Below are 25504 nucleotides of genomic sequence, written 5' to 3'. Positions count from 1 at the left end.
TTGGACATGATCACTCATAATTATTTAGGTCGCTGCAAGGAGCTTATCATCTGCCACTGTTCATTTGCTATGATCTTCATCTGATTCGTTGCCCATCTCTGGTGCTTGATTGAGAATAATATCGTCAACCCCTATTTCAGATGAGAATAGAGGAAATTATAAATCGGAGACTACATAAAGTATTTCTGGACCTTTATCACTGTCAGTTGCATTAACACTAACTCTTCTCAATTCATTTGATTGAATTTCCGGTAATTGAAGCGGATTAATTCCATGAGATGAGGCTTGCATGAAATATTGACTACTCTGCCAAAATATTCTGGAGGATATGTATAAAACGGAACTCGATGGTCACCACTCAAAGAATTTGGATAACTTTAAAAATTATGATAATATGGTGGTGGATATGAAAAAGTTTGGGAATTTGGTGGGTGTTGAGTGGGAAATGGAAATTGAGGATTGAGGAAATTAAGACGAACTCGAAAACTTTTTTCACTAGAATCTTCATCAATATTTGGATAGTTGAATAAATCCTTATATTAATGATTAGAATTTTTATCCAGTTCTCTTTAAATCTTTTGTATGCAATGAGTGTAGAACTGATGAAAACAGATTAAAATAATAATGCATATATAGGGGGGAAACTAGCGTTGTCCAACGTTGGGAAAAAATGAACATTGATTAACTTTTAATTTTGATTTTTTTCCCACGTTCGATTTTAATTTCTTTTTCCTCTAAAAATGTCTAAAAATAATAATTATTTCTTAAAAATAAATAAAAAATATGGTAGCCCACCTTTTGGTGAATCTCACAAAAGGAAAATCACCCAACAAATATCCCCTCGGATAAATATCCCTCCTCTCAAATATCCCCCATTTGAGATACTCTTAGGAGACTCCATTACCATAGCCTTTAGAGTTGTCAAAGCTGATCCGGGCTGGGCCAATCCATGGCGAGCGACCATTTGACAGGGATGGAGCGGACCAATTCATCATTTTGGCTGATTGGAAAACTCTCAACCCAACTCAAGACAAACTGGGTTAGTCAGGTCAACCGTAGGTCCATCAAAAAATAAAATAAAATAGTCCGTGACGGTTTGGGTTGGCTCGCATGTTGCTCAGCTAGTTAAGAGAAAATGTCCATGAAAGAAAATAAATTTAACATCTATTACTCGGGAAAACGCAAGTTTAAAAAGCCCACAAAGATGCTTATAAACCAATCTGGTAATCTCAATTGCATCAATGTACTACAAAAAAAAAAAACAGTAAGTGTGCTCTTAGTTCTACCCTCAGGGCTATGGTGCAGCGGCGGAGTATCTAGGTTGTCACCCAGATATCCACGATTTGATCCCTAGCTATGATGAATTTGCAAGAATATTTCCCCCAAATGGGACGTGCAGCCAAAGGATATTGGACTTCTTGGCCGCTCGCCGCGAGAGCTTTCCGATTTACCCTGGTGCTCGATGGAAAAATTTCGTGGGGTCGAGTCGATCACCCTAGGGCTAGTTAATGAGACTAATTGAGTTTATCATATATATAAATTTGCTCTTAGCTTTTGATGAATATGAGAGAAGTGTCAAGAGACCTCAACGACCATTTAAAGTGCATGAACGATTGCTTCATCATTTCCTTAACATGTGGCCCAACTAAAAACCACCATAGGTTGACTTGCACGGGTTACGGGTCCATGCGGGTTGGCCTACCTTGACCTATCTTTCAATGAGTTGACAAAATTTTAGTCCAATCCGTTTTAATTATTTGGTGAGGTAAGCCAACCCAACATATCCAACCTAAATTGATGACTCTAACAGCCTTTAAGAAAACTTCTTGTAGACAGAGGAGGAGAATGTCAACCAGTGCATGATCATTATTCATTTTTCATGAATTTTTATTTGACAATTTACTAAAGGATGCACACAAGTTTCGAAATTGACTAAAAGACGTACTATACTTTAGTATTTATCAAATGATGCACTCAATTTTTTATTTTTTCCATTTTACCCCTTTAGTCTTTTTTTTTCTTTTTTTCCATTTTACCCCTTTAGTCTTTTTTTTTTTCTTCTTCTCTTTTATGCACGCAACATTTTTTACTCTCTCTTCCTTTTTATTTCCTTTTTTTTTTTTTTTGTTGCATGTATAAAGTGGCTATGATATAATTCATATTAGTCCCATGGAGTTTAGAGTTTAGCTTATTATTTAAATAACATTTAAATACAATTAAGTTAAAATAAATAATAGAGAGAACTGTTAAATTTCTTGCAATATAAAAAAAATCCATGGAACCTTAAAATATGTTAAATCATACTTGTTTAGGGGTGCAAATGAGTCAAGTCTCTCGTGAGCCATTTGATTAAAATTAGACTCGAGTTCGAATTTGACTAAGCTTGAGCTGACTTGATTAGAAATCAAGCCGAGTTTAAGCCTAATTATTACTAACTCGTCTAGCCAAATGAGCCGATAATAATATATTTGTATAACATACAATATATCAAGTGATTTATTAAAAAAATAAAAAAATTTGAGCTGAACCCATAATTAAATGCAGAGCTCAAGCTCGAGCTCAACTTTACATGCTCGAGCTCAAGTTGAGCTAGTATAAATCGAGTCAAGTCGAGCCGAGTTCAACTCGTTTACAACCCTAGGCCTATCTAGGTCTATCAGTAAGTTTCAATCATATCAGACGCACATGGTTTATAGTTTTGCTTATTCGATGAAGTCGAAATAAGCACCAGAGGACACATTCAATGAAGTCGAAATAAACACCAGAGGACATCGTTGGACTAGTCAAGATCCACTGATAAATTTAAATAGATCCAATTAAACCCATTTAAGATCCTACGGATTTCTAAGAATATAAAGAGTCCAATGGTACTATCCATTGTTTATTTTTGATTTAATCGAAAGTGTTAAAATATAATTGAAAGAATCAATTAAATTCTATACCTCACGAGTCTGATATGATCAAAGGTGAGAGGGGTGGGAAGAATAAAAAATTATGTACAACAAATATAATATGCTTTTGATCAATTCGCAAACTGCTTACACCCTTTAATAAATTGACGATTCTTATCACCATTTTCTTTTAAATTCCTGTAATATTTCATTCTTATTATCATATATTCTTTTAAATTCTTGCAATATTTCATCTAGCTTATTTATTTACTTGGAAACAAATTTTCTTTTGTTGGCATAGTGGAAGTTCTTTTGAATCATTCTACATCATTTAGTGTGTTACTTATTAGGAGTGTTAGTTCATAATCAAAATCCTCTATACCTATTTATTGTTCAAACATCCTTATGTTCTTCACCAGAAGGACAACTATTATCCAGGAAGAGACCTATAATTATAGTTTTTTAGCATGATTTTTTTATCACACTTATTAAAATCTTTGGTTGGAATCAATTTTAGTAGCTTAATTTGAATGCTATTGCAAATAAGATGTGTTTTTTTTTTTAAAAAAATATATATTGCACTTGCAATGGCCATCTAATTTTTCTCAAAGAATTTTTTAACCTTTTCTTTTCTTTTCATTTTGAACAATTTAGTTACAATAATTTATTTAACTTGAATTGAATACACCCTGATATTATACAACAAAGGAATCAGAGAACACTTCCTCCAAAATAGCATTTAGAATAACATCTACTAAATTGTATGGCTGCAGACGCTCACAATCAAGTCTTACAGGCAACAATTACAAGAAATTTCAGTGGCGACATCGACGGCAACGGGCTTCAGTGATGGGTGATGGAGACTACCGATGTTGAGGAAAGACGCAACAGCAAATTTCTGCATATTTCACTGAGCGCGAACACAAGCGTAATGATTCAACAAGTGCCACATCTTCTGATGGAGGCATTGTTACAGAGATGATCCAGCTAAACATGAAACAAAATCAAACAACCCAAGGCTCTTTATGAGACCGTCCTCGAAGAGACCAGATGAACATAAGCAATTTTCGAAAAAAAGAAGAAATCACGCCCAATGATATTGCCACAAAACAATCAAAGCGGATGCTCCGTTTGAATGGCGACCATCTAAAATTTACACAAACATTTCTAAAAAGGATCGAATTTGAAAAGAGTTTTTTATTTTTCATTTGAAGTATATGGTGATCAGAGTCCTGGCTTGATCTCCTCAAAGGAGAAAAAAAAAGCGCTCAGCATGTTCAAAGTCGATCATCTGGGGAAAGGCTCATCATCTCATCATAATCTACTGATTATCTGGACATCGGATAAAAACAACTTTTTTTTTAAAAAAAATAGATAGATTAGGAAGTGAGATCAGAATCCTGGCTTGGTTTTTCTACTCAAAATAGAGCAGAAAAGATTAAGACGCTCACTGTGTTCACAGTCGATCATTTGGGGAAAGGATCATCACATCAAATAGACCGCTTCCATCGATCTTCCATGTTAACAAACAGAAAAAATATGACGAATATCTAAATCCAGAAAAGCAACGAAATTTTCGCACCTGGAAGACAAAATTTCGCTTGATGACAAATACGAAACCGAAGGCTGCAAAGCCGGGAACCCTAATTTGTAGAACAACTTGGAACACAAAATCGAGTTGAGGGAGTATAACAATGGATTAAGTAGGTATTTATAGGGGGAACAAGAAACCCTAGCACTGATTATAAAGCGGAACAACGGCTTGGTATTAGTCCGATAGAAAGCAGAATTTGTATTGCGGCGGCGAAGCTTAAAATATGGGCTCCATGGGCTGCAACTGCGGACGAAATGGGCCAATAGATCTCAGGTCCATTATACTAGTAGGTACGGTAACTTCACCGGTTGGTGGTCCGACAAGGAATTGGAAATGGAACGCCATCTCAAAGTTGTTTCCCGCCTTCGCATTCCCGCCATTTCCATGTTAGGGTTTCAATCTCTGAATCTCGTCCATCGAATCGCCTGGTAGGTTTTCGATCTCCGGCGTTCTCTACCGGATCTCTACTGATCCACCGACCTCGACGATGCACATCAAGGAGATATGCCTCGAGGGGTTTAAGTCTTACGCCACACGTACGGTGGTCTCCGGCTTCGACCCTTTTTTCAATGCCATCACAGGTCTCAACGGTTCCGGGAAGTCCAATATCCTTGATTCCATCTGTTTCGTCCTCGGCATCACCAATCTCCAGCAGGTACGGGCCAGCAACCTCCAGGAACTCGTCTACAAGCAGGGCCAGGCAGGCATCACGAAGGCCACCGTTTCCATTGTTTTTGATAATTCCGATAGGTCTCGAAGCCCGCTAGGCTATGAGGACTCCTCGGAGATCACTGTCACTCGGCAGGTTCGTTGAGTCCTTTCGTGCAATTTGAGCTTGGTTTATGCAATCCTACAAACTGTAAAATATGGGCGCTTAAAGCAGCCATCGTGCCCCTTAATATTCTGTAAAATCCAGTGTTGACACAGTGGATGTGTAGGTAAGAAAGCAAAATCCTAATGGTGGCTAGTGCCATTTATGGCCTAAATTCTTCTCTTCATCAGCTGTAGGAAACTACTGCCTTCCTTTATGTCGGACGCAGGGGGAGCAGGATGAACCTGCCTATCCCATCAGGACGCCAACAAGGGAGCAGTGGTTGTGACTATTAGATGATTAGTTAGAAGGAAGTTTATGATATTCTACAAGAAACTATTAGATTTCCAATTTTTTTTTATCTACTTTAAGTTCTGTAATTGTCTTGCAGAATTCTACCCAACCCTGACCCTCCTAACATTTAGAGTTTCTATATAATTCTAATTGTTTAATCCATTTTTAATTTATTAAATAAATTGATTTGACTATTTGTAATGGTGGTGGGGTGAGGCAAGCTGCATATAGGTGGCGATGTTGGCAGGTGTTCAGGTGTATATTTGTGGGGAGTGTATGGGAGTCCCAATCTCCGCTCAACCCCACTATCACTAGTATCGTTTTGGTGATATTCATTGACTTCTATATCAAATTTCATTCATCCACTTTGAGTTTTTTTCCCAAACCGTGGAAAGCTTTTTATATGAACTTTATCTTCTAGTTATCTGATTCCCTGAATGAATGATCACAAGCGTGGTCAATAATGATGTACATTGGTTGATTGCAATCTAGTACTTATCGCTTTCATGTAACCTTTATCTCATGAGTAAATGTATTTTTGTAACAGATTGTGGTTGGAGGCAGGAATAAGTACCTCATCAATGGACATCTTGCCCAGCCTTCTCGTGTTCAGACACTTTTTCATTCTGTACAGCTTAATGTTAACAACCCACATTTTTTGATAATGCAAGGTAGAATCACAAAAGTCCTGAATATGAAGCCCCCTGAGATTTTATCAATGTTAGAAGAAGCTGCTGGTACACGAATGTATGAAATGAAAAAAGAGTCAGCCTTAAAGACACTTGAGAAGAAGCAAAGCAAAGTAGATGAGATAGATAAGCTTCTTGACCAAGAGATTCTTCCTGCACTTGAAAAGCTCAGAAAAGAGAGGATGCAGTATATGCAGTGGGTCAATGGCAATGCCGAATTGGACGTTCTCAAGAGGTTCTGCATTGCTTATGAGTTTGTTCAAGCAGAAAAAATACAAAATAGTGCTTCCCATGAGATGGATCGGGTTAAGAGGGGGATAGTTGAGCTGGATGAAGTTACTAATAGATTGAAACTTGAGATTCAGGAAATGGAGAACACAATATCCTCCTTGATTGCTGATAAAGAAGCAAAAGTAGGTGGTGAAATGAAAGATTTATCTAAGAAGGTGGATACTCTTTCTCGAGATCTTGTGAAAGAAACTTCGGCAATGACTAATCTAGAAGAATCTTTGAGAACTGAGAATATGGCTGCAGAAAAGGTGCTGTTTTTATTCAATATTCCAACTCATGATTAATATTCAATATAACATTCTTTTTGTTATGTTATAATTAGGAGTCAACAGTTAGCTGTTAAATCATGATAAATAATAAATATTTCTCTTGCGGTTCTTTTGCTTTTAATAATTTGTGAATGTTACAGTGTTGTTGTTGCATCATTTAATCTTCTGCTATGACTTTCATTGACAGATCAGTTTAAACATTGAAGAAATAAAAAGATCAATAGCTGAGAAGGATTCTGCTGTGAGAAAATCTGAGGATGATGCAGCTGATCTAAAAAAGAAAGTGGAAAATCTTCATAATGAATTGGAAGAGTCAGAGAGAGAATGTGAGGTACTCTTTTCAGTTAATTTTATTTTATTGAACTTATGAATCTATAAAAGGATTGTCCAACATGGATGTTTTCCGACCTAAGTGATGTAGTTATCTTCAGGGTGTTCTTGCTGGCAAGAGCAGTGGAGATGATGAGAAGTGTCTTGAAGATCAACTAAGGGATGCCAAAGCTGCTGTTGGTGATGTTGAATCAGAATTGAAACAGTTGAAGACTAAAATTCTCCATTCTGAAAATGAACTAAAAGAAAAGAAGGGGCAGCTATTGGCAAAATGTGGTGAAGCTGCCACTGTGGAAAATGAGTTAAATAATCGGAAAAAGGATTTGGAGGCAATTAGATCAGCCATAGGATCAATTTCATTTGAAGAAGGCCAGATGGAAGCCCTACAGAAGGTCTACATAGATATGACATTCCTCAGATTAAATTGCCCCTTGTACTTTGACAAAAATTATATATCTTCTTTAACTATTATTTTTGTATTTCTTGTCATTAGGATCAATCTGCTCAGTTAGAGGCAATTCAAAAGCTTAAGGATGAAATCAGGATTCTTTCAGGACAACTTGCAAACATTCAGTTCACCTACCGTGATCCTGTCAGGAATTTTGATCGATCAAAAGTTAAAGGAGTTGTTGCAGAACTCATTAAAGTGAAAGATGCTTCTGCAATGACTGCCCTAGAGGTTTTTCTTTCTTCATATTTTTGGTGGCTTTGATTCTTTATTTGACAGTTGTTTCTTTGTTAAATATTTTTTTCTTCTGATTTTTATTATTTGGTTTGGAATGGTTTATTGCAGGTTGCGGGTGGAGGCAAGCTATTTAATGTTGTTGTAGACTCTGAAAATACTGGAAAGCAGTTGCTCCAATTTGGAGAGTTGCGGAGAAGGGTGACAATTATTCCCTTGAATAAAATTCAAACTCACATTGTTCCACAAAGAGTTCAACAAGCAGCTGCTAGACTAGTTAGTTTCATTGTATTTGTTATATTTTGTTTTATCACATGATTTTTAACTACTCAATTCTTTGAAGTTATGGTAACTTGTAGGTAGGTGAAGGAAATGCTCAATTAGCTCTTCTCTTGGTTGGGTATGATGATGATGTAAAGGTAAGCCACTATGCATGAATGTTGTTTTGTAGTTTTAATTATGTTAGAATTTATTTTCTTGCATATTTTGTTTTTTATAGCGTCTAATACGTGAAATTTTGATGAATATGGTCAAATGTTCTTTTGTTAAAGGTAAAACAACACAAGATGGGGTATGTTTAGATGGTTTGTTTTGGGAGGAGTCAAGGTGATATGTTCAATTCAAAAATAGTTTTGCTTGGCTAGAACCATATGCATTTTGTAAATACTTTTTAGTTGCATCTCCATTAGTTACTACTACTAATTTTCTTTTGTGATATCTCTTTGTATCATGATTGATAATGGTTCAAAACAAACTAAAATATTGATAGTTGTTATCATTTGAAGCGAATGGTTGTGCACTATATAAAGAAATGACCATGGTGATTGCAATGGTCATTTTTATATTGCTTTATTTAATCTAGTCATTGTCAGGAATAATTGCAAAAATAGGTTTTTGATGTTGATCCCAGGTTGTCACAATGTATTACATGTTTTTATATTCCTATGCTCTGAGATGTTTTTTGCAACTAAAGTGATATTGACTTAGCACCTAAGGTGGGTATAATACCGCTCACCGCTAACATGCCTTTTGTGATTGCAGAATGCTATTGCTTATGTGTTCGGATCCACATTTGTTTGCCAGAGTACAGATGCTGCCAAGGAGGTATTTGGGTGTCATTGTTATTATATTATTATTATGCCATTCAATCTACAAGTTTTTGTTGTTTGTGGAAATTCTCTTTTTTACCTCTCAATAATTAAGCAAGTCTTAAAGTTTCAACATTTTGAAGAATGATATATATATATATATATATATATATATATATATATATGATCTGCTGGGCGCCCACAGTAGATCACCTCTCTCTCTCTCTCTATATATATGTATATATTGGATTGATAATAAGGATATGCTAACTTATTGGCTGATTCATTTATCTTATTCTACACCTGTAATGGGTTTCCTTTCTTTTGCTGTTAAGGTGTCATTCTATGTCATGTAGCAAAATCAAGATTAGGTCCACTGGCACTTCTTTGTGCAAAAAGGAAAATATGCTTGCCAGAACAGAATTACCTTATCGTATATTGTGTTGAATTGAATGATCCATCTCATCGCTGTAGTTAAATGTTCATGGAGATAGTACTTCCCCACCAAAAGTTGGAAGTTCATTGCACATCCTATGTTAGATGTAAAACAATACATATCAATATATATGAACCCATATTTAAAAGAATCATGATGATTGAATTCCAATTTAATAGGATTGGACACACATTTTTATAATTTTGAAAAAGAAAGTTTGTAAAAATCCAAATCAAACCTATAAGAATTAAATATGGACCTTTTAAATTAAATTTGATCAAGGTTCTAAAATTCGCTAGGCGCTAGTCGGGCGGCAGACCAATGCCTAGCGCCTAGGCCGCCTAGGCGGGGACTAGGCGCCGCTAGGCGGATTCCTCGGTATCCCTTGTTTCATGTGGACTGTGGACAACGTTATATGTAAATCTAAATATTGTCTTAAACAATTTCATAGCAATGAAGATCTAACTATGTATGCTGAAATAAATACATACTTTCCGATACCAAAAAATGAACATGCAGTAAGTTATCATAATCATATACTAAACAGTAGAACATTGGAAAATAGTAGCAATAGTTCAATTCAAGATTACAATGCATTGTGAACTAGTAACCACTAAGCAAAATATAATTGTTAAATAACATAAATCATGTCTTAACAAAATGAGTTCAAAATTGGGAAAACTAATAATATCTCTACTCATATTTATTCTGCTTCTTCTTCTCCATAATTTTCAATAACTTGTTCTTCATCGGACACAAACTCAATATCATTATTGTGATCCTCGTCTTCTTCTTCGGATTCAAAATCATCTTCATGGAGTTCTCTCACTCTGGAGCTTCTTCGAGGTTGTAGATTTTCATCTGCTCCACTTGCTTCATCAACCATTTGCCAAGTGAGCCCGGAACCTAGTTCAACTTCATCATCTTCCCCACCATCCACAATCCAACCTTGTGCATTTGAAGCATCTTTTGCAAGAAGGACATCAACATTTCTTTCTTTTTCTCTTTTTTGTTTGTTCAACAATCTAGCATTAAATTGGACAAATACTAGATTGTTCAACCTGTTGGCATCCAACCTATTTCTTTTCTTTATGTGAATCTAAAAAAATAGAGAAAGTAAATACTATAGTTAGTACCTGAATATACAGTATAGACATTAAAAATTATAACTAATTTAATTAAAGAGTAGACTGAAAGTTTAAAACTTACTCCTTCAAATGTACTCCAATTTCTTTCACACCCAGATGAACTTGTAGTTAATGAAAGTATCCTCAATGCCACCCTTAGCAAGTTAGGTGTGTGAGCACCGTATGTACTCCACCATGCACATGGATCAAATGTATCATCATTTTTTTCACATGCTTTTGCTGCCAATGTTTTTCCAAATAACCCAGTCTTATTTCTATATTTTGGAAATTCCTTGTTAATAATTGTATCTTGTAAATCTAACTCATTGGCATGCAAAGTTTCCATGCATTCAAAAATCCCCATCGCGACCTCCTCATAAAGAGCAATCGAACTATCTTTGTAGTAAAAATAAGGATTCAACAAAAATGCAGTGGTATGCAATGATGTATCAAGTCTATCCTTCATTTTTGACTCAATAATGACCATGATAGGTGATAATTTGATTCCACGTTATTCGAGCTACCTTGATATCTTCTTTAGCTTGAAGAAGCTCCCCATATAGAAACCCCATCGATGGCTTTCTATCTCCATCTACCAATCGAAGAACTCTTACCAAAGGAGCAAATATTTTCAAACAAAGTGTTACACCATTCCAAAAACTCATGCTCATCACTGTAGAGTAAGCCATTTTTCCTTTGTTTGTTTTTGACCATTTACATTTCTCCCACATATCACTTGTAAACATGGCCCTTAAACTAGCTTTTTTCAATCAAACTTTGCAATGTGAGGAAATTTGATGCAAACCTGGTAACTCCTGGTCGAACTATGTCTCTCTTCTTCGTGAAACTTCTCATCAATGATAAAGTCTTATGGTGAGCATAGATGAAAATGGTAAAAGCCTTGGACTGCTCAATCACCTTTTTATATCGTGGAAGTTTGCCAATACTTTCAAGCATGAGATTAATAGTGTGAGTTGCACATGAACTCCAAAAGATCCCGGGTCGTTTTTCTCTCATCAATTTAGCTGCAGCCATATTGTTGGTGGCATTGTCTGTAACAATCTGAACAATATTCTGAGCTCCTACTTGTTCAACACACTTGTCAACATACTCAAAAATAAGTTCAGCTGTATGTGCCTCCTCTGAAGACTCCTTAGACTCTAAAAATGTAGTACCCTCCTTGCAATTAACACACAAATTTAAGATGCTTCTTCTTTTTCTATCACTCTATGCATCTGTCATGATCGAGCATCCATTCTTTGCCCATTCTTCTTCATGTTTCTTCAGCAATTGTTTTGTTCTTTCAACTTCGGCTTTCAATAGTGGCTCCCTAAGTTGATATTGAGTTGGAGGCTTGAATCCTGGTCCAAATTGACCCACTGTCTCCATTAGTTGCTTGAAGCTATCATTATCAACAGCATTGAATGAGATTCCATTTTCATAAACCCATCTCCCAACATATTGTTGAACTTGTTGAGTTCTCTCTTTGAAAAGAGCCTCATTTATATTTTTTTGCCGAAGTACTTTACTTCTACTGGAGCTTGCATTTTCTGGAGCAATTGCTGATGCATATCTATCCATGGGGCCAAGTGGAAGAGGTTTTTTAACTCCATCCATCCCTTCAATTTCAAGACCTTCTTTTTCATCTACGGAAATAGCCACCTCTGCTCTACAACTTTGTTCTTCCATTATTTTGTTCTTCTTTCTGTTCCTCCCTTCTAAAATAGTCTGTTTGCACTTATTTTTGTCTTCTTGAGATGCTTTTCGACAACCAGATACATTTCCAGGTATATTTCCAATGTGCTCCTTTATCCTATACACTCCTCCTGACATTGCTTTTCCACATAACTTACATTTAATTTTGTCGAGGTTCTTAGGATCAATCAATATCCCAAACTCCCATCCGATGTCATTTAACTTTCTTCTAAGAATCCCGGATTCGGGTTGAGTGACAGATGCTGTCGAAGATGGATTGCTTGCCATTGATAACAGTCTAACAGATAATCTGAAAAAATAATATATAACAAGACATAATCACATAACATATTAACATGATAATAAAATTTAATTATACCATACAGACATACAATACAAAATATTTCAATAACATTAAGTCATTAACAAGTCTGAGAATATTTTTTTATATATCTTAATCTAATTAATAAAATTTATTCGATATTTGTTTAAATAAATTAAATTTTAAATATATTTTTTATATTTTTAAATCTGTTTTATACTTTTATAAATTAATAATATTTATTGGAATCTTTTAAATTTTAATTTATTTTTCATATTTTTAAATAAATTAATTAGAATTTTTAAACTGATTTATATAAATTAATAATATTTATTAGAATTTTTAAAATTTTAATGTATTTTTCATATTTTTAAAACTGATTTATATAAATTAATAATATTTATTAGAATTTTTAAAATTTTAATGTATTTTCCATATTTTTAAAACTGATTTATAATTTATATAAATTATTAAATTAATAATATTTATTAGAATTTTTAAAATTTTAATATAATTTTAATATTTATAAATCCGATTAATATAAATTAATAATATATAAAATTTATAAATATGATTTATATAAAACATAAATTAATAATATGTATTATATTTATTAAATTTAAAATATTTTTTATATTTTTTATTTTTTAAATCTGATAAATGATAATATTTATTATAATTTTTAAATCTGTTAATATATAAATTAATATTTAATATTATTTATTTAAAAAAATTAAGTATATTATTTATATATTTAAATCTGATTATATAAGTTATAAAATTAATAATGGAATCTTAATTATATATATAATTTTATATATTCAAAATTCTTTTATAAAAATTAATACAATTTATTATAAAAAAAATAAATTTAAAATATATTTAATTGGGATGATATTTTTATTAGGTTTTACGAACCAACCTATTATTGAATTTGAAATTATCCCCGTTAGGAATTGTTTTAATTTAATAAATCTAAAAAAAAGAAAAAACAAAAACAAAAAACGCCGTCCCCCTCTCGCGACTCGCACGACATTGCTTCCAGCGGCGCCGGAAGCGTCGCGGAAAGCTTCCAGTGCCGCTGGAAGCTTCACGAGATGCTGCCGGATGCGTCCTACGACGCTTCCGGCGGTTGCGGACGCGTCCGGCGTCGCCGGAGACTGCGCGACGACAGTTAACAACTTAACGAAAAAACTTACCGGAGCCCGGAGCGACGAAGCCTTGGAAGCGGCGCACCGCGAAACAGCGACGATGAGGACGAAACAGCAAATTTGGAAGACGAAGCGGCGCACGGCGAAGATGTAAACAGCAAATTTGGAACAAAATATTAAACATTTAAAACCTAAATAACTCGGTCGAGGCCCGCCGAGGCCCGATGAGTTCCGCCGAGGCCCGCCGCGGACTGCCTAGGGCCGCCGAGAGCCGCCTAGGCGGCCCAGCCGCCTAGGGCACCCGCGTTGGAGGTTTCCGGCGCGGCAGCATGCCGCGCAGCGCCTAGGCGGCGCCTAGGCGGCCGCCTAACCCGAGATTTCGAACACTGAATTTGATCCTTTGGAAGGTAAACCCAACTTATTATGGTGACAAAAAAGGCGAATACGCTCGCCCTCAGCGTCCCCGCCAACCCGTTCCAGGGCCAACACGGAGGAGGTAAATCACGGGCTGCTACTAGCCTTTGGAATAGTGACTAGCGCATAAGGGAGTCATTTACCTTGGCTTTGCCAAGATTCGAACCCCATACCTCATGGTGACAACACCTCATGCGTTAGCCACTAGACCTATCCGAGGGAACCAAACCCGACTTATTATGAAGAATGCAAAGATGATATATTTTGTTACATGATAAAAATAGGTAGGGTGGGGAGGACGGCCATCTCATAGTGGACGACAACAAACAATACCAAATCTCATTAAGTGGAGACCTAGAGTGAAAAGTGAGGATTGAGTCGACAAATCTTGTTGTATTGTGACTAGGATTCAATGTATGAGGGTGAGTATCATCATGTCAAATCACCTTCCTCTTTTTCCATGTATTATCATCTAAGGTTGTCAATTTGTATCATGTTGTGTAAACTTTTTTTTTGTATCAATATATAGTTATAAAATAATATAAAACTATTTAATATTTTTAAAGATGATTTTATATGGTCTAAAGTTAATTAATTTCTTTAAATAATTAAGTTATATGGCACAAAAAAGTTATTAATTTTTTGAAAATTCACTAAACATGTTAGGTCATGTCCTATTAGTTTCAACTTTCTGTATTTATCTTTGTTAATCATGTTTTGGTTTAAGTTGGGTTGTGTTTTGTCTAATCCTAATAGCCCTATTCTTATAATCTTTCACTTTCTCTCGTTTACCATGTTGATGTCATCAATACTTGAAATTGAAATTTGTATGATGATTGTTAATTGTCCGAGTCACTTGAAGATGATCTATTATGTTTTTTGTTTCATTCCAACATTTTGTTTCAATCCTAAATGAAATGAAACAGTCGTTATCTATTAATTGTTTCTCTTTTCACTTGGATTTTTAGAAAAGATTATGAAACATTTCCATAAAACAAACTCTTAGTTATCTTAAAGGTTTTCTTCTAAAACGTTGAATGGGTGTGACATAAGTGAAGTGAAATTTTTTAAGTATGATCAACCCTGGTTAGGATATTTTCAATTTCCTCCAACTTTGGGGTTAGAGCTTTTACTTCACTCTCCATTCTCTGGATTGGAGTTTCTACTTCACCCTTCAACCTTGGGGTTGTTTCATGTTAAGCTTTTTGAATGGAGTTCATAAGCCCATTTTACTGATCTAGGATGATGCTTTCTATTTGTCAATTTTGGGCTTATACTTATTTTCCACTCCATTCTTCCAAGCAAACACAAGTGCCTTAATTAATTTCTATTTGTCAATGTTGGGTGCGCATGTTGAGGTAACTCAATGCTATTTGCGTATGATGTTGATCTTTTAACTTGGATGCCAGTAGTCAGATTCACTCTTGCGGAATATAGGACATCGGTCTATGAACTTTGGATCTTAAGATTGGAACATAGGACTGTAAGATTCTAAAATTTTATAAATTTCCTTACACTGAATATGTTAACATTTCAAACAGCTAGCATAACCGCATAAGTTGTTCACAGATCACTATCCATCAACTAGCAAGCATCAACTTCAAAATTGTCAAATAGCATAAAATATTCAGCAACAATCAATTATAAATTTAAAAGTCATCTGTGGCATCATCAACATCCTCATAATCATCTTCTGTTCTTGCTTCTTCACACAAGTGCCTTTATGCTTTGAAATGCATTTGTGATAAAATCCATCAATTTTGTGGGAGTTTGTATTTCTCTACTAATCAGCAAAAATTCCTGCACCATTTAGACTTGGCAGTCAGGAGTTTTGGTGTTCTCTAATAGGACAATGTTGCATATGAATGACCATTTGCTGCATATACCATAAGAAGACTCGTGTGGCTATACTCTTTTAATTGCTTCATTTATTTGAAACAAAACCCAATTTATTTGAAGTGCATTATTCCTGATCATCTTGTTAGATATGAGAAAACATGCATCATTTTTTCAGTTCTTTTCATTTTATATTGCACAGCTTGAATATTTCAGAATTAAATATGCTCACACATGCGATACACGCAATGTGGACTTCCAACTGTGCTTTTGATAATTGTTTTTCATATCAATTGTCTGTCATTTTTTTTAAATTACAATAAGTTTACAACTTGATTTTAGTAGTGGCTTCTCTTGAACTGCAGCCGAGCCTTAACCCTCAGTGCTTTCTGTACAAACCCTTCCATACATGCTTCCAATTTATTGTGTAGTATACAACAATAGCAACCAAACCTTATCCCACTAGGTGGGGAATTTATTGTGTAGTATAGGATACTTAAATTCTATGAGTCATTCTCTGAAAGTAAGTGTTGTTTGCAAAATTATAGGATTTTTATGCTTTGTATAATTTCTATAGGTTGCCTTTAATCGGGAAATTAATACTCCTAGTGTGACTTTAGAAGGTGACATTTTTCAGCCAAGTGGTCTTTTAACTGGTGGAAGTCGCAGGTGTGTTATCTTGTTTATGACAGCCTAGCTGCTTTGCACCATACTAATTTTGTAGTTACGTTGTTATGCCTTTAGAGGTGGAGGTGAATTGTTGAAACAACTTAATACATTAGCTGAAGCTGAATCACAACTCAACATTCACAAGAGAAGGTTGGAGGAAATTGAAAAAAAGGTTGGATATTTTTCTGGTTTAGTTTGTACCTGAATTTTTAAAATTTATATTTCTCAATTATATATTTCTTAGTTGTTAGATTAATATCATGTATTCTTGGTTGGAAAGATAATCAAAGCTATTGATTCATTTGACACTATTGCTTGATTATAACTAGGAAATGAATAGGATATTTTGTGAACAAATTTGATACTTAGCTCGATAAAAGCTATTTATGTTTGTTCACCATAAGAATATATAAACTAAAAAAAGGTTTTAATACCTATTAGCTTAACTTGTTAACTAACAAAACTTGTTAAACACGTGAATAAACTTGTATACAAAATGGTTTAGTAATTTTCTCGTTTCTTTAATTTCTATTCAAATAATTAAGCAATATAACTTATATATTAATGATACTATTTGTCTCTATTAAACCACACATGAACAAACATAATGCTTGATAAAAGTTTTTTTATATTTGTTCAATATAAAATATATAAACTAAAAAGAAGGTTTTACTTTCTATTCTTAACTTTTCCTATAGTTTGCATGGCAGTCGTGCTTTTACTTTCTGTTCTTAATTGCATATGCATAAATTCCGTGCATCTAAATGAATCCTAGTCATAGCAATTAAAATTGCTACATACTTTGATTAGGTGCAGATCCAGTTGACTATAAAAGGTCAACATGCCCTCAGCCCATTGTTTTCTAACTTCTAATCCTTTTATTGAGGTTCCAGATTGCTGCTCTTATGCCTTTACAAAAGGAGTTTATGCAACTGAAGTCTCAACTTGAATTGAAATCCTATGATCTTTCACTTTTTGAGAGCAGAGCTCAGCAGAATGAGCACCATAAGGTTGCTTCTCTTTTTGAGTGATTGCTTTTTGTTCTCCTGAATGTTGATTTTCTTTTGATCAGGTTATCTATAGAAAAATGATCTTATATACTTTTTAAGTGCTGCTAAATTTGTTTGGCTTTCATATTTAGTTAGGTGAGCTTGTGAAAAAGATAGAACAAGAACTGCAAGAGGCAAAAATAACAATAAAAGAAAAGCAGCTTCAATATAAGAATTCTGTTTTGGCTGTTTCAACACTCGAAAAATCAATAAAAGAAAATGGAAACCAGCGAGAGACCAGACTGAAGAATTTGGATAAGAAGATTAAGTCACTGAAATCTGATATGCAGTCAGCTCAAAAACAACTCAAGGTGGCTTCTTTCTCTGTTCTTAATACCAGCAGTTTCTCACTTAGTTATACATTTTGTTACACTATCCTTCTTTATACATTTTGCTAGTCTTTACAAGTACTCATTTGTTTGTGTTTTTGTAATGCTACTCAAATGGTGTTTGAGGCAGGCCATTGTGATTCTTATATTTTTTGTCATCATATCATCACTTTTATCATGCTTAAGTTATAATGAAATTAACCAATGATAATTTGAATAATCTGACTTCATGAGTATTTATGGAGTGAATTTGAAATTTATATTGATATTTCTCTAAGTTTTTGAACTCAAATAATGCTTGCGGGAGCAATATTGTCATGATTATCTCTAGATTTTTGCTCCATGTAGGGCATTGCAATATTTATTCATGTTCATAGTTAGGTCAAACACTAAGCATGGTTTCCTTGTGAATAAAATATATCATATAATTTTAGATAGCACACAATGGGCGCCATTTATTGCAAGTAACTAGTTAATGTTTGGTTTTACATAACTTTTGCACGTCTAGAAAAACTGTGGTGAAGAAGCTGTAATGAGAAAGTTGTTAAAATCAGTGATGAATTTGGTAAATGGATGAAGTAAGCATTTGATATAGTAATAATGTAGTGCTTTGAGATAATGATTAATGACATCTTTAACCATATTATTTATTCTATTATTTTTTATTATTAAATAAATTACATTTCATATGTTCAATTTTTAAGTAGAGCATAACTTAAAACATTATTTTTTTAGAGTTTTCTCCATAATTAGAGCTTTGAGCTGAATCTATATACGCTTATCAATTAACATTATATCAATTACTAAAATCATACACGAGATTTATCTTAAATATGATTCTTCTGGTGATTCTTTAAAGTCTTTATAGTCATATTTTCTATAAAGTGTTCATCAATCATATTTTTGTACACCATCAGGATGAACTTATATTATATACAGCTAATACGGCATAAATCTCTACATTTACTTTGCCTATCTTTAACAATAAGATAAGTCCTTGTCTGGCTTTCTCCCTATTTTTACTTTCTAGATTGTCATATTATCACATTTTTCAAACTTTTCTATGGTTATATATTTTTATCCTCAATTTTGCCTACTTCGTTCTTGATCAAATTCTCCCTCTTTCTATAAGTTTCACATGTTGAAACTTATCTTGTTTAAAATAATAGTTAACTTTTCATACAGTTCATTCTCTGGTATGCTTATATATTTTTATCCTCAATTTTACCTACTCTGCACGTGGTCAAATTCTTCCTCTGTCTATAATTTTTCCATATAGAAACTTACCTTTAAACTAATAACTTTTCATACTCTACACCACCGCCAATTACTTTATAGATTACATTTCAACATTTAATCCTGCCATATTTGTAATTCTATTTGCTATTAAAGTCCACGTGACATATATATTATCAAACTCTTCATTTAGAACTTCTTTGTTTATATTCTCATGAAAACTCTTGCATTATTGTCCTTAAAGTTTAACCATCTAGTTCTAAAAATTAGGCAATTCTTTTCTTACAATTTGTAAAAGTTGTTGATGTTGATTAGTTAGCATTCCTTAGGTGTTATCTTATAATTCTTACTCATTATTTGATTTAACTTCTTGGTAAATTTATTTGACTAGTACTATTGTCTCTCTTGTAAGAGAATGTGTGCTTATCTTTCTTCTTGAAGTAAGCAGTACAATTTTATAATGGAAGATGTAGCAGAATTTAAAATCGTCCGATCTTTCTAGTCCATCTAAATCACTTCCAAGCATAAGCACCTCTAACATTACTATTTCAATTCTTAAAATCAATTTACCATGATATTTAATCCAATACCTCTAACTTTGAAATCTTATCCTTTTAATCATTATTAACCATACACCTACTCTATTGTATAATTGTTTTCTAGTATACTATTTTTTATAATTTGTATTTACTATTTCTTTAGCCTTTCTTCTCATCAATTTTTTGTGTAAATATATCCTTTTTGTTTTCTTTTAATCATCTTATCTACCAATTCTTATCCTTTATTTAAAAGTATTCTTGTATTTCGAGTTGCAGACTTAATGCTAGTAATAATGAACTAGCTTCTTTATCAATATTGCTTATAATACAAAAAACATATGATATTTTGCATTATATCTGAGCGCTAATATGATGGGTCAATTCTGGGAAGCCTCCTATTTCATCATTTGTATGTCAAGGTACTCTCTAGCTTTACAACAAATACAATATTAGTTAAAATCAAGGCCATAGGTCTTACAAAATTTTGAAATTCATTGTTACAGCCCTTGACCTTTGTATTCGAGCTTGGGATTGTCGTTGGTGTTTTTTTCCAAAATATATTATCATTAATATTAAAATGTGTGATATTAATTTATGTAATTTACAACTGAAAATCAATATTAATTACTATTGATAATAGACTTCAATTGTTATTTGTACTAATTTATGAGAAGTATGGCCTCATATTATGTGTAATGTACTCTTCTATTAGCCGTCCAAGTTATTTACGAGTGGGGACATGCAATATAAATTTTTAAATGGCGAAAGGTAAAAGTGTCTTATATTGACTGAAAAATTTTCTTTTAGTCCAACCTAATTTATTTGTTTCTGTGCATTTCATTTTGTTCTGATGTGGTTGCTTAATATTTTGTTTTGGAATGGAGCCTATGGGCATACCGGCTTATTATCTTAACTATGTTTTACATAAATTTTGCTGTAATATGCTAGGTTCACGAAAGTGAAAAGGAGAAGATTATCATGGAGAAAGAAACAATTGTACAAGAGCTTGTTATGTTGGAGAGCCAATTTGTTTCTTCAGAAACTCAAATTAACACCCTTACTAAAGATCTGGATGAACGAAAAAGCAAGGTAATTCGTAATTGACGTGAACCACATGTTCACTATGTTGTTATTTGTGGTTATCTACTGTGGTCCGTGTAGGTATGCTCCATCAAGATGGACTATGATCAAGCAGAGTCTAAGTTGAATGAAAGCCGCTCAAATTTGAGAGAATGTGATACACATATAACTAGGATGACTGCAGATCAACAAAAATTACAACAGAAACTTAGTGATTCTGCAGTAGAGAGAAAGAAGATGGAAAATGAGGTACTTCATTGGAGTTGTGGGCTTCTTTCTACGCTGGTGTGGAAGCTTGATTTTATTTGTACTTGTCTCAAATCTAGGTGAAGCGCATGGAGCTAGAACAGAAAGATTGTTCTTTGAAAGTTGACAAGCTACTTGAGAAACATGGGTGGATTGCTGCTGAGAAACAATTATTTGGGAAAAGTGGAACTGACTATGATTTTTCAGCTCGTGACCCAAGTAAATCGAGGGAGGAACTGGAGAAACTGCAGGCTGAACAATCTGGGTGAGTATTCTCTCTCAATACATTCAAATAGTGTCCAATAAATCTTTAATCTCTGGCTAATTTGCTTTTATCATTGATAGGCTTGAGAAGAGGGTTAACAAAAAGGTGATGGCAATGTTTGAGAAAGCAGAAGATGAGTACAATGATCTGATTTCAAAGAAAAATATTATAGAGGTAGGTACCAATTTTGAAACTAACTCTTTCTCTGTAATTCTTTCCTTATGTAAATTGGTAGGTTTACTGGCTAATTTTTCCTGTCATGTTAGAATGACAAGTCAAAAATCAAGAAAGTGATTGAAGAGTTAGATGAAAAAAAGAAGGAAACTCTGAAAGTAACTTGGGTCAAAGTAAACAAGTGAGTAACCAACCTTTATCTGCTCTTTGGCATCCTTCGTTTGAGATTGCTATTTGGCTGTCATTCTAAGATTGTCCTACATTTATAATCTCGTCTTTTTCCTTCATGTTGTGCCTGAATAAAGTTTCAAATCGTTTGCACAGGGATTTTGGGTCAATTTTTAGTACGCTTTTACCTGGAACGATGGCTAAGCTTGAACCTCCTGAAGGTTGCAATTTCTTAGATGGGTTGGAGGTTCGTGTTGCATTTGGTACTGTTTGGAAACAGTCTCTGTCAGAATTAAGTGGGGGACAACGTTCTCTTCTTGCACTTTCTCTGATTTTGGCATTGCTTCTTTTCAAACCAGCACCTATCTATATACTTGATGAGGTACTAATAGTTTCCTTAAGTGCATACCTCAGTCATTATATCCATGGACTTATATTATATATAGATCATTTCTCACATGTGATTTTCTGCTTGCTGATAATATCTCGTTTCTAATCACTAATCAGTTTGTGCCTGAAGGGTTTTTAGACTAGGAATAAGTCAATATTTTCACATGATAGTTTGAACTTCAGATTTCAGAATATTCATTTTCATGTTACTTCTTACTTATATATGCCAGCTAGTGGTACTAAAAACAGTGAAACACATAGCTGCTTAGAGCAATATTAGTAAATGCAACACTGAAAGTCAACTATTGAAGCTCTTAATAATAGAAACTTCATGAGCTCTATACTTTCATCTGTGCTTGGCTGAATTGGCCAAATGGTTTGATCACCTTATTAGAGTCCTTATGTTCATTTTTGCCACTAGGTATTTGGCTCTCGTGTAATCATCAACTTTATTTGTGACCAAAGATGACTCATTTAACATTGTAACCTGCTTTTGTGACTTAACAATAATTGAGAATTAAAAGTCTCATCATATTTATCATATTGATACCCAAAATTATAATAAGCATGAAACTGATGGTGACTTAGAAGGCAGTCTTATTAAAGTAATCTTTTATTCCACTTTTCACATGGTATGGTCATCGTTTGATCTTTCTTCAATTGTCTTGAGGTTTTGAGTTGACAACGATTTTTCTCTCTCAAAAGCATTTGAGAATGATACTCTACTTGCTCATTTTATTTCAATTCATAATAGAATAAAATAACAAGAATTTGCACATGGTAATCATGTGAGATATAAACTTATGTATTCTTTTATGAATCTAACATTAACTTCTTCCATTTGTAAAATATTATGTAATTAAATAGAACATTATATTATTTTACATATTGTAGTATATGGAAATTATTTCAAATAAAGTGGATTTCTATTTAAACATAGTTGATTATTCTATCTGGCTTTTATGATTTGATATGATTTATGATTTAAAAACTCTCCACAAAATAATTCACAATTAGAAGTCAGTCTGACAACGTTCATACTGAGAATTTAGATATTTTATGTGGACTTGGTTAAGTTGGTTCCTGCTCTGAGTGTTTTATCTTGAGTGTTTAGAATTACGAAATTGCTCAGTTTCAAATCATTTGAAATTCATGAAATTTCTATATTCTTCATCATACATGATTATGCTTACCCCACCTAGTGGGATAAGGTCTGATGGTGGTTATTGTTGTTGTTCATCATACATGATTATGATGGTTAAATCGTGTTTGTAATTGGGCATGTGTTCTCATTCACAGGTGGATGCTGCTCTAGATCTTAGTCATACACAAAACATTGGAAGAATGATCAAAGCTCACTTCCCACATTCACAGGTTTTGCTTTCTTAAGTTGTCTGTTTAATGTTTTTCTTTCCTATATATAGCATGATTTAATATTTCAGACCAAATTTTTTGAGAAAATAAAATTTCACCTAGAAAACTGTTTTATTATCTGAAAGCTGTTAGAGTTTAAAATTCAGTTTATTTGCAAAAAAACAACTATGCTGACTTTACTTGGGTAGTACTAGTTCACTAACGTTAGGTTGTATCGCATATTAAATGATTTTGCACTTAATTTTTACTTTTTATATTTTTATCCGTAATTAAGGTGTTTTATACAAGAAGAAAATATATTTATTCATGTCATCTTATGAACTCAGCTATTTTGCTGTGCAGTTCATGGTAGTTTCACTGAAAGAAGGCATGTTTAATAATGCAAATGTCTTGTTCCGGACTAAATTTGTTGATGGTGTCTCTACTGTCACTCGAACAGTTGCCTCGAAACAAAGATAGTTCTCTAATACTGTCTTCATGGCTGGTAAATAATCCTAATCTATATGAAAAAAAATTCCATTAAGGAATGGTTGAATCTTGTCTTGTTATTTTGCTGGCTTCATTGAGTTCATATTCGATGACATACTGTTTCTGATCTTTGATGCGTCAGGTACACTACATTTCTAGCTCTGATATTGCAAATTCTAAGGTATTTGAATTTTACTTTGCTTCTTGAGCTTGCTATCACTTGCAACTCTGTATTCATTTGTATCTCTTGCAAATCTAGTTAGAACAGGCCTTATATCAAAGACTTTTGGGTGTACTAATACTCGTTAACAAGACTTGTTGTTTGCAGTGTTTTTTCCCTTTGTATGTATCATAATTTATCTCTGATTGAATTTGTTAATTATGATGGTTAATTTCACAGCCTTGCATTCACTATTAGACGATGCAAATTCTGAATAATTTACCTCACAGAAACGTTCCTGGTTCATTGAATTTAAATCTGCAAGCACTTTCAACTTAGATATGTACAAGGTCATACTTTTTCCTGTAAGATTGTGTTTACTCGAGTAGCAAGGTGGAAATTGGAGCGAGAGAAAGAAGGGAAAATAGCATGAAACTGATTTGCTTCATATACAATTTTGTAACCCTGTTTTGTTTTTGTCTGATTCAATTTGAAAATTAACAGATCCTAAAGACACTTTCTTAGATTTTAATGATAGCTGCCCATAGAAGTTTATAAAGGATAGGATTTGGCCTATGGATAGAAGAATAAATATGAAGTGGCAAGGGCAGGGAATGTGTTAGGTTGGAGATTATAGTGCTGTTTTTTTTTATTCTTTAGAATTCATTATTATTATTATTATTTTAATCATGATGGTGGAGTTTGAGGCTTGGTGCATGTCAAGCGTGCAATTGATTATACTCCGAGTGGGCTACTTGTTGATTCATGAGAATGGAGTGGAAAAAGGTGAAAAACGAAAAGGCAAATGGAGTTCCACTCTTTAAATTGATTTCATAGTGTTAGTCCATTAGGTTATGAGGAACGCATGTATATTTATTTATTCATCTGAAATAGAAAAACACGAGAAAAAGAAGTCATCAATTATAATATTCTTCATGGCTGATGCAGCATTAGTCAATATATTCCTTGTTTTGGCGTTCAGATAAAAATAAAAAACAACGGCAAAAACTAGGATTCAGAAAGAGTGTTAAAGAGGCAATGCCAGGATTCAGATTAGTTGGCAAATAACATTAGCCATAAGTTATTCGTAATATAAAATCCCAATTGAAATCTAGATATGTAATTGGTAGAGCTTTGTAATCCTATCCAAATATATTATCCACTTTGGTTTTCTTTTCACAGCTCAAAACTGGTCTGATCCTCAAATTCCAAATTCTGTTTTTTATACACTTTGTTGAATTATATCTCCTTTGATTATTTAAGATATTGTGAAAATATCATGAGTTCTCTTTTCCTTCTTTAATCTAGCATTCTAGCATACCTTGTGTCTTTGTTCCCACCATGTCCTAATCAAAATTTATTCTCTCCGATCTCTGAAGACTCCTTTGCTTCTGTAATTGCATCACTTGAAGAATTTCACCCGACAAGAAAATCCAA

General features: G+C 33.7%; 1 protein-coding gene, 1 long non-coding RNA gene, 1 other non-coding gene and 1 pseudogene across 3 annotated transcripts; 1 reads left to right on the top strand and 3 right to left on the bottom strand.

Moving 5' to 3' along the window:
- Nucleotides 1-3530: 3530 nt before the first annotated feature.
- LOC122052869 lies at nucleotides 3531-4726 on the bottom strand. The gene is made up of 2 exons (XR_006132126.1): nucleotides 4474-4726; nucleotides 3531-3878 (listed from the first exon to the last, which is right to left on the bottom strand). It is a non-coding gene; the product is annotated as an uncharacterized LOC122052869 (long non-coding RNA).
- LOC122054523 lies at nucleotides 4111-4207 on the bottom strand. Its single transcript, XR_006132815.1, has one exon. It is a non-coding gene; the product is annotated as a small nucleolar RNA Z103 (small nucleolar RNA).
- Nucleotides 4279-4386, bottom strand: LOC122054526 (annotated as a pseudogene).
- A 138-nt stretch (nucleotides 4727-4864) lies between the features above and the next one.
- Nucleotides 4865-24286, top strand: LOC122052868 (structural maintenance of chromosomes protein 2-1-like). Its single transcript, XM_042614602.1, has 21 exons — nucleotides 4865-5290; nucleotides 6138-6818; nucleotides 7027-7170; nucleotides 7271-7561; nucleotides 7663-7848; nucleotides 7963-8127; nucleotides 8211-8270; nucleotides 8893-8955; nucleotides 16498-16589; nucleotides 16665-16761; nucleotides 17483-17599; nucleotides 17731-17949; nucleotides 20691-20831; nucleotides 20904-21071; nucleotides 21149-21333; nucleotides 21414-21507; nucleotides 21600-21688; nucleotides 21832-22057; nucleotides 23365-23439; nucleotides 23782-23923; nucleotides 24050-24286. Exons 1-20 carry the CDS (start codon nucleotides 4973-4975, stop codon nucleotides 23896-23898), a joined length of 3528 nt encoding a protein of 1175 aa, XP_042470536.1. The 5' UTR covers nucleotides 4865-4972; the 3' UTR covers nucleotides 23899-23923; nucleotides 24050-24286.
- Nucleotides 24287-25504: the final 1218 nt, after the last annotated feature.

Source organism: Zingiber officinale, chromosome 3A (assembly GCF_018446385.1).
Source record: "Zingiber officinale cultivar Zhangliang chromosome 3A, Zo_v1.1, whole genome shotgun sequence".
NCBI classification, from domain to species: Eukaryota; Viridiplantae; Streptophyta; class Magnoliopsida; order Zingiberales; family Zingiberaceae; genus Zingiber; species Zingiber officinale.
This window is presented reverse-complemented; position numbering and strand designations above follow the sequence as displayed.